This window comes from Somniosus microcephalus, chromosome 4 (assembly GCF_052327205.1).
Source record: "Somniosus microcephalus isolate GS21.2 chromosome 4, FLI_Smic_1.0, whole genome shotgun sequence".
In the NCBI taxonomy this organism is placed as follows: Eukaryota; Metazoa; Chordata; class Chondrichthyes; order Squaliformes; family Somniosidae; genus Somniosus; species Somniosus microcephalus.
The window spans coordinates 208,764,149-208,777,961 of NC_140990.1; the positions used below are offsets into that span (position 1 = coordinate 208,764,149).

The 13,813-nt window shown below is 41.9% G+C and overlaps 1 protein-coding gene across 3 annotated transcripts in view; it reads left to right on the top strand.

Annotated features, from left to right (window-relative positions):
• The first annotated feature begins 33 nt into the window (after nucleotides 1–33).
• Nucleotides 34–13,813, top strand: part of armc8 (armadillo repeat containing 8) — a 135,690-nt gene continuing 121,910 nt past the window's right edge. The window contains exon 1 of one of the 3 annotated variants that reach the window (XM_085985776.1): nucleotides 34–193. In XM_085985776.1, the coding sequence (XP_085841902.1) occupies nucleotides 185–193 (9 nt within the window). In that variant the 5' untranslated portion in view covers nucleotides 34–184. Of the gene's footprint in view, nucleotides 194–215; nucleotides 465–13,813 lie in introns of those variants that run through there. The other 2 variants (XM_085985775.1, XM_085985777.1) reach the window with 2 other exon arrangements.

Here is a 13,813-nt window from a genome sequence, read left to right on the forward strand (position 1 = left end):
CAGTGCAAGGCGCGCCGCAACATTCAACACTTTCAGCCAGAGCAAAGAAAGAGCGGAGAGACAATAACTAAACAAAAACCGGTCCGCAAACCACCGCAAATAGATGTATATTACCGCAAAACTGTATAATTGGACAAAAAAAATCTCCAAGCAATAATTTGCAGTTTATCCGAATCTGCTGCTAATGGATAAGGTAAATATCAATAATTCAAAGCCTCACTTTCGATAAATTTGGTGCGAGAGTGTTTAAAAAAATAAATAAAACACAAAACAAAACCAATAAACCGGCGGGCGGGGGGGCGCGGTGCAAAGTCTGCCATGTGAAGGCCGCGCGGTTTATTGTGCGGGTGTGGTTTGCGCGGTGTGGAAAGTGCGGTGCCGGGCCCGGCCAGTGGGCTCGGGCGGCTCTGCGGCTGAAGATGGCGTGTCTGCTGGAGGCCCCGATCCGGATGAGCGTGCTCTCGGTGAGTATATCGCCCGCCCGCCCTGACTTGCCCTCCTCCCACTCCGCCTCTTCAGGGGCCCTGAGCGAAGGGCCGACATGTCTGCTGTGAGGCAGCAGCAGGAGGCGGGCGGTGTTTCCGCGGCCCGGCCCAGCTTAGCTGTTGTGTGTTGAACACTAGTCTCTCTGGCAATCTCGTCATGCTGCAGCTCCCGGCTTGGGCCTCATGCTAGTTACAGTAAACCTCCGCCTTCTTGAAGTACCGGCCAGGCTAGGCCGGAATCCCTATATTTCACTGACCGTTTAATAAACGAACTGCATGGATGCAAATCTTGTTTAATCACATGTAACCCTTGACATTGTGGCATATTTAAAAAAATATATTTTTCTGTATGTGTCCCTTTTTTATAATTGGATTCGTCCGGACAGAGAGAACCTATTTACTCATTCTGTATCCATGTTCACACTCGCTATTCTACAGCAGCCGCCCCTTTAAATCGTAAAGGAATCGCAATTCCTTTAGTTCAGAAACCAGTAAATAACCGATGGTGTAGAAATAGTTTAACCGGCAAACCATATAATTTGTTTCACAGCATCGTTTTCACTGTGTAAGTATGTATTTATTAAATCATTTAAACGGGAAGTGTTTTCTAGCTTCCTTCAACACATTTAAGGTCTTCGTTACCTGTCGAAAAAAACTCAACCGACCTGTAGAAGTATACTGCACAACATAGACTGAGGTGAAGTTTGGAACTAAATTTATATAGGAACAGAGCTAATTATTGAGAGTCCAGATCATAGTATTAAGAATTAAAGTGTCAACCGTGGCTCAGTGGGTAGCGCTCCTCGGCTGAGTCAGAAGGTTGTGGGTTCAAGTACCACTCCAGAGACTTGAACACAAAATCTAGGCTGACAGGATCGGACAAAGTCAACATGGATTTGCAAAAGGTAAATCGTGCTTGACTAATCTACTGGAATTTTTTGAGGATGTAACTGGTAGAATAGATAAGGGAGAACCAGTGGATGTGGTGTATTTGGACTTTCAGAAGGCTTTCGATAAGGTCCCACATAAGAGATTAGCGTGTAAAGTTAAAGCACACGGGATTGGGGGCAAGGTATTGACTTGGATAGAGAACTGGTTGGCAGACAGAAAGCAAAGAGTTGGAATAAACGGGTCTTTTTCCGAGTGGCAGGCAGTGACTAGTGGGGTACCACAAGGATCGGTCCTAGGACCCCAGCTATTCACAATATATATTAATGATCTAGACGAGGAAACTAGATGTAATATCTCCAAGTTTGCAGACGACACAAAACTGGGTGGGCGTGTGTGCTGTGAGGAGGATGCCGAGAAACTCCAGTATGATTTGGACAGGTTGGGTGATTGGGAAGAAGCATGGCAGATGCAGTATAATGTGGATAAATGTGAGGTTATCCACTTTGGTGGCAAAAACAGGAAGGCAGATTATTATCTGAACGGCAATAGATTGGGAGAAGGGGAAGTGCAACGAGACCTGGGTGTCCTTGTGCACCAGTCACTGAAGGTAAGCATGCAGGTGCAGCAGGCGGTTAAGAAGGCAAATGGTATGTTGGCCTTCGTAGCGAGAGGGTTCGAGCACAGGAACAAGGATGTCTTGCTGCAGTTGTACAGGGCCTTGGTGAGACCACATCTTGAGTATTGTGTGCAGTTTTGGTCGCCTTATCTGAGGAAGGATGTTCTTGCCATGGAGGGAGTGCAGCGAAGATTCACCAGACTGATACCTGGGATGGCAGGAATGATGTATGAGGAGAGATTGGGTCGATTGGGCTTATACTCGCTGGAGTTTAGAAGAATGAGAGGGGATCTCATTGAAACTTTTATAAAATTCTAACAGGACTAAACAGACTAGATGCAGGAAGGATGTTCCCGATGGCGGGGGAGTCCAGAACCAGGGGTCACAGTCTAAAGATAAGGGGTAAGCCATTTAGGACAGAAATGAGGAGGAATTTCTTCACCCAGAGAGTGGTGAACCTGTGGAATTCTCTACCACAGGAGGCAATTGAGGCCAATTCATTAAATATATTCAAGAAGGAGTTAGATATATTTCTTAAGGCTAAAGCGATCAAGGGATATGGGGAGAAGGCAGGGACAGGGTTTGGATGATCAGCCATGATCTCATTGAATGGCGGAGCAGGCTTGAGGGGCCGAATGGCCTACTCCTCCTATCTTCTATGTTTCTATGTCTGACACTCCAGTGCAGTACTGAGGGAGTGCTGCGCTGTTGGAGTTGTTGTCTTTCGGATAAGACATTTTAGGTCTGCCCTCCCACAGCACTATTCAAAGAGCTAGGGAATTCTCACCGTTGTCCTGGCCAATATTTATCCCTTTATAAAAAAATTTATCCCTTAGCCGACACCTAAAACAGATTATCTGGTCATTATCACATTGCTGTTTGCGTGACCTTGTGTGCAAATTAGCTGCCCCGTTTACTATATTACAACAGTGACTACACTTCAAAAGTACATCATTGGCTGTAAAGTGCTGTGGGATGTCCTGAGGTCGTAAGAGGTGCTATATAAATGCAATTCTTTTATAGTTTAAACATACTGGTGTTTCTGCAACCTTTATCGAGAGGTATTTCCAGTACCTGATCTACCGGTCGCCCGAGCCACCGGTCGCCCGAGCCACCGGCCGCCCGAGACACCCGGCCGCCCGAGACACCCGGCCGCCCGAGACACCGGCCTTCATTAGTGACATAATAATAGTGATAGACTGCTGTTTAAATGATTCTACATCCCAGTGACTTCTGTGGAGAAAATAAACAATTGAATTTGCCACCAACAAACAACTGATATTTCAATATGGGGATTGTCAAACTGTTGTCTGCAAATCACCCTATCAATTGTTTGTTGGTGGCAAAGTGCACTCTTTATCAGTGTGATGCATCTGCATGCTGCGCAGTAAAATATTAGGATTGCTTGATTACATCCTGTTTTAGAATCCTGTAGGCCCCAATTTTCCCAGCCCAGCGTTTCTGAAACTCTACCTGTGACCTAACTTAATTTTTTTAACATAGAATTACACAATGTACAGCACAAACAGGCCATTTTCTGATGCCTGTCCTTGCCCAGCTAGATTGGGGACTGATTCAGCCTGGGCTGTTATATAGTACATAAAATATATATATAGTATCTCCATTGTACAGCAGAGAGAAAGAAAGACTTGGATTTCTATAGCGCCTTTCATGACCACCGAACGTCTCAAAGCGCTTTACAACCAATGAAGTACTTTTGACGTGTAGTCACTATTGTAATGTAGGAGTTCTGAAAGCTGAGGCAGCTTTCTTGTAGCAAAACCAAAAATGTTCTAAATGGATTCAGAAAAATTGAGCATTCATTTGATGAAGTTGAACTTTTCTTAATCTGGTCCAAATTTTGAATGATTTGGTTTATGTTGAACTTTGCTTTGTAAACGTAGCATAATGGAAATTAATCTGGTTAGGAATACAGTTAATTGTCAACCTCTTCACTCCACAGTTAATGTGGTGGTCTGGCTTTTAATGGGGAAAAGTTTGGAAAAACTACATCTTTTTCCCACTGTTCTGAAAGTGGTAGTTTATGCTGCAGGATGATTCTACAGAAATATGAGCAGTCCTCTGGAACTTATTAAAGTAGCTGTTCTTCATGTGTGAGCTCAACAGTGAGTGTCAGCATACTGTTCAATCAGGAGACACCACAGCCAAGTCCACACCTGCCCTCACTCAGTGTCCGCGGAGACACAGTTTTCAGCTGGGGATGCTGGGTACAGAGACACTTGCCTGATGCCTTCCCACTTTCCACCAGCCCTGGGGCCCCCATGGTTATTCTGGTTGAAATCTGCTAACTCAGCACATGCTTGGGATTGAACCAGGTTTATTAACAAACTAGGCATAAAATGATTAGACCTTCTGGGCTAGGCAGCAGCAGGCGGTGTGCTTTAAATAGTGTCCGTGGCCTTAGGAAACGGAAAGGCAGCACACAATCCTACCCCTCCGCACTGGCTTAGCTATGATACCCTTTGTGGTTGAATGGTCAATGTCAAGGCTCTTTCATAATTAATGGCCATTTGGGGAAGGTGGTGGTTGTGGAACATGTGTGCCGGCAAAGAATCAACATCTTCAGTAAATGAGGTGAGCAATTAGAAACATAGAAGATAGGAGCAGGAGTAGGCCATTCGGCCCCTTGAGCCTGCTCCGCCATTCAACGAGATCATGGCTGATCATTCAAATTCAGTACCCTGTTCCTGCCTTCTCCCCATATCCCTTGATCCCTTTAGCCTTAAGAAATATATCCAACTCCTTCTTGAATATATTTAATGAATTGGCCTCCACTGCCTTCTGTGGTCGAGCATTCCACAGGTTCACCACTCTCTGGGTGAAGAAATTCCTCCTCATCTCAGTCCTAAATGGCTTACCCCTTATCCTTCGACTATGACCCCTAGTTCTGGACTCCCCGGCCATCGGGAACATCCTTCCTGCATCTAGTCTGTCCAGGCCTGACAGAATTTTATAGGTTTCAATGAGATCCCCTCTCAATCTTCTAAACTCCAGTGAGTACAAGCCCAATCGACCCAATCTCTCCTCGTACGTCATTCCTGCCATCCCAGGTATTAGCCTGGTGAATCTTCGCTGCACCCCTTCCATGGCAAGAACGTCCTTCCTCAGAAAAGGCGACCAAAACTGCACACAATACTCAAGGTGCGGTCTCACCAAGGCCCTGTACAACTGCAGCAAGACAGCCTTGTTCCTGTACTCGAACCCTCTTGCTACGAAGGCCAACATACCATTTGCCTTAAGCATGCAGGTGCAGCAGGCGGTTACCTTCAGCGACTGGTGCACAAGAACACCCAGGTCTCTTTGCACTTCCCCTTCTCCCAATCTATTGCCATTCAAATAATCTGCCTTCCTGTTTTTGCCACCAAAGTGGATAACCTCATATTTATCCACATTATAGTGCATTTGCCATGTTTCTGCCCAATCACCCAACCTGTCCAAATCGTACTGGAGTTTCACAACATCCGCCTCCCAGCATACCCTCCCACCCAGCTTTGTGTCGTCTGCAAATTTGGCGATACTACATCCAATTCCCTCGTCCAGATCATTAATATATATTGTGAACAGCTGGGGTCCTAGGACCGATCCTTGCGGTACCCCACTAGTCACTGCCTGCCACTCGGAAAACCACCCGTTTATTCCAACTCTTTGCTTTCTATCTGCCAACCAGTTCTCTATTGAGAAAAGCAAATTATACCTTGTCTGTGTTGATCCCTAGCTCTTTATCTGAGCCCAATATTCAAACTCTGCAATATTGGTGCTAGGGTACTGCCATATGAAACACTAGGCACAGATAGGAGAGGATTAAGTTATTTCCACATTTGGTTGTTCAATTATATCAACTGCTTTTGAAATGTTCTGCCCCAAGGCTACCTTTGTTGCAAAGTTACTTTATGCCACAATATATTCACTGTAAAGAAAAAGTACTAGCTGCTACTTTTCCTCAAGATCACTGCAACCTTCAATGTGGCAATATGAAATAAAGCATTTGTTGATGTATTTTTATTACTGAACTTTTGTAGTAAAAAATCTTTTGTCTAATAGAATATTGATTAAAATGGCATAACTCTGATTTTGCTTATGGAGAGAAATTTGGTATCGTTTTATCAACATTGTTAGAGCTCACATCTTTTCCTACTGAAGCAGTGATTATGTATTGCAATGCTGAGACATTAGGGCATTTATTGTTGTATGCAGGAAAGAAAGAAGAAGCATACCATTTGCAAAATAATCTTCCAGTTAGCCATTGTTTAGTCAAAGTTCTGCATGAAATTGCTGATTACAGTTCAGGGACCTGATTCCAATCTGCTTGCTCAGCTATCTTCATTTGTGGCATGTATCATTTCTCTTTCAAAAGGATACACAAGTTAAGCCATCTGAATACTGACTATTATTGGGCCTGCTTTGGACTTTGAATGATTGATTTATAGAATTTTTTGCAGAGTAAATATTGCTATGCAATGTTGTAATTCTCCACCAGAAAGTATGCTTAAAAACCTGATTTTTTTTTTTACATCTTAGTTGCGCAAATTAGTTGTGTTTAATCGATTGCAATTTTCTGGTTCTAGTTTAATTCTCGAGTTGCTGTTTTTTATAAAAGAATAAGGAGCATACTGCTTCCAAGCGCACATTTTAAGGATTTTTCCCCTCCACCCAAATGGGTTTAGGACACCTGTAGTATTCATCTTGTGACCCTTTTATTTTACTGGAGCTTGTAGTCCTGTTGGCATATGGCTACTAAACCAGATCTAGGATTTACCAAAATGAAACCCTTTGTTCAAAAAATTGTTGGTATGACTAAAAGGGACAAGTTACATAATACAGATTCCTGATACTTCTAGGGAGGAGTCTTGCTTAGAATTTCACAGTAGTTAAGATTTGCATATTTTAGTTTTCCATTGGCTGATGGTAATTGGGCACTGTAAATTTTAATGAACTAGGGCAAACAATGCTTGTTCTGTTTGATAACTTGAAATTGGATTATGTATTTTGGTCCTTTGGTGGTCATTGTCACTTAATTCTGCAGTTTCATGACTTTTCACACTACAGAACAGTGGAATTCAGTGTTACAATGGAAGCAAGAAAAGGGGGCACTAAAATAGATTAATAAAAGTAGAAAGTTGCACCAACTATTGGTAGGCGCATGTCAATTCATTTTTATGAATACTTCAGATAGAGGGATGGTTTTCAGTAGGTGTGACAAGCTTGTGATTTATTAAATGGCCCTTTTTCATTTGTTACATAATATGACCTGAGGGGCAACATGATTATTTCCTTGAGTTGCACCAACATTGGACTTTTTCATGGTTGAACCCAGCTGTTTAATACAATGAGAAGTTCGATCCCAATACTGCTGGGATGATGGATCTGATCTCAAATGAGAGAATAAATACTAGAAGGGGTAAGGGACATCATTCCACTGTTCAGTGGCACTAGTATGGTGATTGGAAGTATCGTAGCAATGCATTTCTTTCTAATTAGTATTGGTAGTTTACTGTAAGTGGAAAATAACTGGCACTATAATGTCTTCAAATAGATAAATGACATGGCATTGGTTCCTGGGCTAATTAAATTACTGTTGCATGAGACCAATGTGCTGTTACATGGAAAGTAAATGGGTGGAAAAGGAGTGTAGCAAACATTTGCATGGCTGTTAATTTATAATAAAATGGAAAGCAGAATAACAAGCATAAAACAGGATATTTTGTATATTATGTATGTATGGTCTGTTGTAAGCTACCTTCTGCTAAACCTACAATAATGTGAAAGAGGGGTGTAATACCATTCTGTAAACAATCACGGAATAAACTCCCAGCTAAAACTAGTAATGGTGTATAAATTAACTCTCCAAAAAAAAGCTGAATGACTACTTGCCAAGGAATGGGACTGAGTTAAAGAAAGAAAGGCTTGCATTTATATAGCGCCTTTCATGACCACCGGATGTCCCAAAGCGCTTTACAGCCAGTGAAGTACTTTTGAAGTGTAGTCGCTGTTTTAATGTAGGAAACGCGGCAGCCAATTTGCACACAACTAGCTCCCAAAAACAGATTTGACCAGATAATCTGTTTTGGGATGTTGATTGAGGGATAAATATTGTCTAGGACACTGGGGAGTACTCCCCTGCTCTTTGAAATAGTGCCATGGGATCTTTTACGTCCACCTGGGAGAGCAGACGGGGCCTCGGGTTAACGTCTCCTCCGAAAGATGGCACCTCCAACAGTGCAGCACTCCCTCTATGCACTGGCGTGTCAGCCTAGATTTTGTGCTCAAGTCCCTGGAGCGGGACTTGAACCCACAACCTTCTAACTCAGAGGCCAGGGTGCCCCCTCCAACTGAGCCATGGCTGACATTTCATAATGAGGATTAAGTACAAGTGTAAATGATCAAAGGCTATGGGACATGGGACGATGAAGAGGTTATGCTTAGGAAAGCGGGTTCGGGTTTGCTTTGCTTGTGAGGGTAGGCGAATCTCTTTGAACCCTTCCTTCAGAGATTGTGTGTGTTGGGTAGTTTACGATGGAACTGGTTTGTGAAAGAAATGTGCTTGATTGGCTGAATCGCTTTATCTCGTTCCATGCTTTTTATTCAATACTGCACTGAGAATTTTAATTCCTCTGAAAATGTAAGGAACACTAGAACCTAATGGAGTTAATGACTTTAATGTAAGTCTTCAGATGTTTGTAACCTGGTACTTTGAGCTTTGCTTTTGTAGTTTGTGAATCGGATTGCATGATTACAACTCCAGTGGGTTTAATTTGTTCTGTTTTAGCACACTGGCTAACATGTTTGCATAAATTTCTGTTATTTTAACACTGCTAATCCATTTATTTTAAAATACCACTGGCAAAAATTTTTACTAATGTGAAAACAGCAAATGAAACCCACTACTAGTACGATAGCAAAATACTGCAGATGTTGGAAATCCGAAATAACAACAGAAAATGCTGGAAAAACTCAGCAAGTCAGGCAACATCCGTGGAGAGAAATTTGAGTTGACGTTTCGGGTTTGACCCTTCTTCAAAACTGGAGAGAAAAGGAACTAGATCGAAGGCAGGGCTGCGATCGGACAAAAGAATAAAAGAACCAAAAGAAATAAAAGAGATTAGAAGCTAGACGAGATGGTAATAGGCTGTGATTAGGTGTAAAGTGTACTGGCAGGGCAAAAGATAGCTGCCAGGTGTGAGAGAGAAACACTCTCCACGGATGTTGCCTGACTTGCTGAGTTTTTCCAGCATTTTCTGTTATTTTAAATGAAACCCACTGGTGTCTGTTATTTGTCATGCAAAAGGGAAGAAATATTCACAAGAAGGAGAATTGAAATTTTGATAGTTTAATACATTATAGATTTGAGATAGATATAAAGCTTATGCCTGATTGCTATTGCTTATGTATTTAGATAAAAACATCAGATGCTGAAATGTTGTCTTTTTGTTCTTGATTACTGTTTTTTGGCAGGGCGTAGCATAGTCGGGTGGAGCAGGAGTTGCAGGCAATGTAGTATTCATTATAGGAAGGTTTTACTGTTAAGTCAGATTAGATTCAGCCTTTCTGTTATTTTTATAATTTTAATGCTATTTGAGGCCAAAATTGGGCCAAATGTTGCAGTTTTTTCAGAAGAATGTACTGATCCTTTATGGTAACCCCGCTGCAGATTGCAACGAAACTTCGAGTGGTTACATCATTTAGTGAGTACCTTCAAGGACTGATTGCATAAAGTGCGCAGGTGTTGATGTGCACTCAAAAATTTGCACGGCTCTGGGGAAAAGGCAGGTGAGTGGGACTAATTGGATAGCTCTTTCAAAGAGCTGGCACAGGCCCGATGGGCCAAGTGGCCTTCTGTGCTGTATCATTCTATGATTCTATGTCTGTGATGAACACTAATGGGATTTTTAAGAGAAAAACACACAACTGCCCATTCCACTCCCCCACTTGGTTAAAGCAAAATCTCTGGTATCCCAAAGAGTAGATACCCAGAGACTGATTACTGCTTATCTCTGGGTCTGAGCAATGCTTTAAGACACTTGTTTCTCATTAAATGTTGCCATCTAAACCTCTTGGGGAGATTCTTTGGTTTACAGCACAGAATTGTGTCTGCTTTTTTTACTGGTGCAATCCAAGACTATTCCCACTGGCCTACTCTTTCCCCATATCTTACTCTGCATTAAGTCTTTATCCAGTTTTCCGTTAAAAGATGCAATGGTCTCTGACTCAACTGTTCCCTGTGGCAAAGCATTCTATGCTCCAACAATCCTGTGTGAAGACATTTCCCCTAACCCAGTGTTGTCCAGTACATTAGCCACTAGCCACATGTGGCCAATTGTGAAGAACATTTACCTGTACTATGTGTATGATATTTTCTACTAACGTTAGTGCATGTGGTTAAAGTGGTGTAGCCATGCCAGCGATTTATATTGGACAACTCTCTTGGTGATCATTTTCAATTGATTCATCATCAAACTCCTCAACCAGAAGAAATTGTCTTTCCCTTTTCACTATCAAACATGCCATAATTTAAAAAAAAAAGCCTCTTCAATTCTTAAATCAACTCCTCACCCTCTGCTTCTCAAGTCTGTTCTTAACGATAGTTTCCCTTCCCTGCCATCATCCTGGTGCAATATGCTGTACTGGCCTTAATGTCCTTTCTATAATGGGGCACCCATAATCGCACACAGCAATCTTAACTGTGACTGAACCACTGTTTTGTATAAATTTATCATTACTTATTTACTCTTTGCACTCACGCTTCCAGGAAATTTGTTTTTGAGCCCCAGGGCTCTGTTTAGCCACACCCAAAAGCGTCTTTTCATTGACTGTATACCCCTATTGTTTTTCCTCCCAAAACGTATTGCCTCCCATTGATCCACTTTAAATTGCTTCTATCACTTGTCTGCCCATCCCAGTAACACATCTGTTTTTCTGAAGTCTTACAGTTGTTTCCCAAACCTTTTTTGTCAACAAATTTCAAGATTCTGCTCCCAAGTCCAAATCATCTAACCCCAATTACCCACAGGTATCCATTATTCTCTCTATCTTCAAAAGTAACATTTTCATAAGTTGAGTGGTATTAGTTATTAAATTATATTTCATTCTAATTCTATGAACTTTCTAATTGGGCTGTTAAAGCATTCTTTTAGATTTTTACTTGGCCAGGTGCCCTTAACAAATATAACTAAACAGTTTAATTGACCATTTATCTCACTGCTGTATGTGAGACCTTGTGTGCAAATTGGCTGCCACACTTCCCTACATTACTGTTCAAAAGTACTTCATTAAAGAAAGGACTGCATTTGTATAGCGCCTTTCACGGCTTCAGGACGCACCAAAGTGCTTTACAGCCAATGAAATACTGTTGTGATGTAGGAAATGCGGCAGCCGATTTACACACTGCAAGCTCCCACAAACTGCAACGTGATAATGACCAGATCATCTGTTTTTGTTATGTATTGAGGGATAAATATTGGCCACGACACTGGAGTTAACTCCTCTTCGAAATAGGATCTTTTACGTTCACCTGCGAGCGGATGGGGCTTGGTTTAATGTCTCATCCAAAAGACACTGCACTCGTGTCAGGCTAGATTTTTGTGCTTAAGACTCTGCAGTGGGACTTGAACCCACAACCTTCTGACTTCGAGGCGAGAGTGCTACCCACTGAGCGACGGCTGACGCATTGAGTGTGAAACGCTTTGGAAGGTCCTGAGGTTGTGAAAGGCGCTATATAAACTTTTTGTTATTGTTTCGTTCTTTCTTGTCTTCATTTCTCATTTGTATAACTCATCAGACTCCTCCCACTCAATTTTTTTATTGTGGATAATTATCATCTTTAGTTTTGAAAGAACTTCTAAAACCTGAATGCAGTAGCTTAATTCCACCATAAAACAGATAATGCTGGGCTCACTCAGCAGGTCAGGCAGCATATGTGGAGAGAAACGGTTAAAGTTTCAGGTTGATGGCCTTTCAACAGAACTGGAAGAAGTCAAGAGATTTAACAGTTTATAAGCAAGTAATGAGCCAGGGGAAAGGGTGGGGTGGGTGTGGAAGGAAAAAACAGAGGGGAAGGTATGTGATGGGGTGGAGGGCAGGAGTGATTAAATGACAAAAGGGATGATGGTGCAAGGCAAAAGGGGACAATAAAGAAACAAAAGACGAGTCCAGAGGAGGTGTAACTGGTTACAGCAGAACCATTACCCGCATCTGCTATCAAAAAAGTGAGTGTTACGCGTGGGTCTCGGGAAACGGCAAAGGCAGCGGTTCGAAAAACGCTGCAGATCATGGAGATACCTATAATCATGGGTGGATCCGAAACATAAAAGTAGGATTTAAGTTGGAATCCATGTGTAATAAGTCTGAGCCAGAGATGTGGCTGTGAAAGGGAGTTTTAGTAGATACCTGATCAAACACGAGAAGGGAAAAAGAAAGTAATGAAGGCGAACCATGTAAGTGACAACTGGAAATCCTGTCATGTGAACAGCAGAACCTCTTCAAGGTGGGCATTCTTGGAAGTGAAGTGGCAGGAATTAAACACTCAAAATCAAAAGCAAAATACTGGGGGTGCTGGAAATCTGATATAAAAACAAAATGCTAGAAACACTTAGCTGTTCAGGCAGCATCTGTGGATGTAGTGTGATTTTTATGTTTGCTTTTTCTCACTGGCTGTTCATTTTGTTCTGTATGTTTGTTGAGTTAATGGGGGAAGGGGGAGAGGATAGGAACTGAGGTATTTCTATTTAAAGGATAGCTGTCTAATGGTGCCCTTAAACACCTCTCTTGTATTTTAGTTGTCCTGCCTAGGAGAAGACTTGGTGCATGCAGTTAGTCCTTCCCCAGCAGTTAAACTTTAAATGTTTAGAGAATGCAGGGGCTACTTTCTGAACATTTAAATTAAGTGCAGACATGTTTTAAAATTGCCAAGAATTTCGGGGAGCCGCCCCCCGAGGGAATTTTAAACCTGTCAAAATCCAAGCGTTGTGAGAGTGCCTCCTCCTGGAAGTCTCTCCTCGTTTCCCTCGGGCATTGGGTTGGGTCTGGACTACCGACTTATGCTACAACCGTTCCATTGCACAAACAGAAATAATTTTGCAAGTACGCTAAAATTGCAGCATAAACACACCCTAAAATAAACCCGTTGAATGATTTCAACCATGTAATGCATTGGTTATAAATGACGAGAGCAAGAATTCTTTAATAGATTCTTTGACATTTTGTAGTCAACAAACTGCCGTGTCTACCTGGAATGACACATTTTCCATCTTTTTATGCAATCCTCATCTAACATTTCCAGATCAAGTATGGCAATAGTCAGATGAGGGCAAAGCTTCCTGTGCATGTTCCTTTTTCCTTATTGCAGCAGTGATGCTTTTTTCAGTATCTAATCATTCTAATTTATTAATTTGTCAGTAATTGGTTCTGAACTAGCAACATCAGTCAGACATTATAATGACTTTTGAATGAGATCGTCAGTTCAGTGATAGTTGGTGCAGCATTATGGGCATTCCTGTGTTTTGGACTTTTATCTATACAGGTAGACTAGCCCTTATCCGCACTTCCGAAAACCAAAAGTTTTTTTGTGGAGCGTAACTAGAGTATTTATGGTCTATATTTATCCCACTATTTAATTTACCAAATTATTACTGTACAAATAAACTGTAATACTATTTATAGTCTTTATTTATCCCACTCAGTGTGAATATTCATAAGGTTCGCTGCAGAAATATTAATGTGTTTGCTTACGGGGTGCTGCCCAGACCCCTGCTAGTGTGTTACATACTGATTCTGAATACTATTCTGAAATCCGAAAAATTCCGAA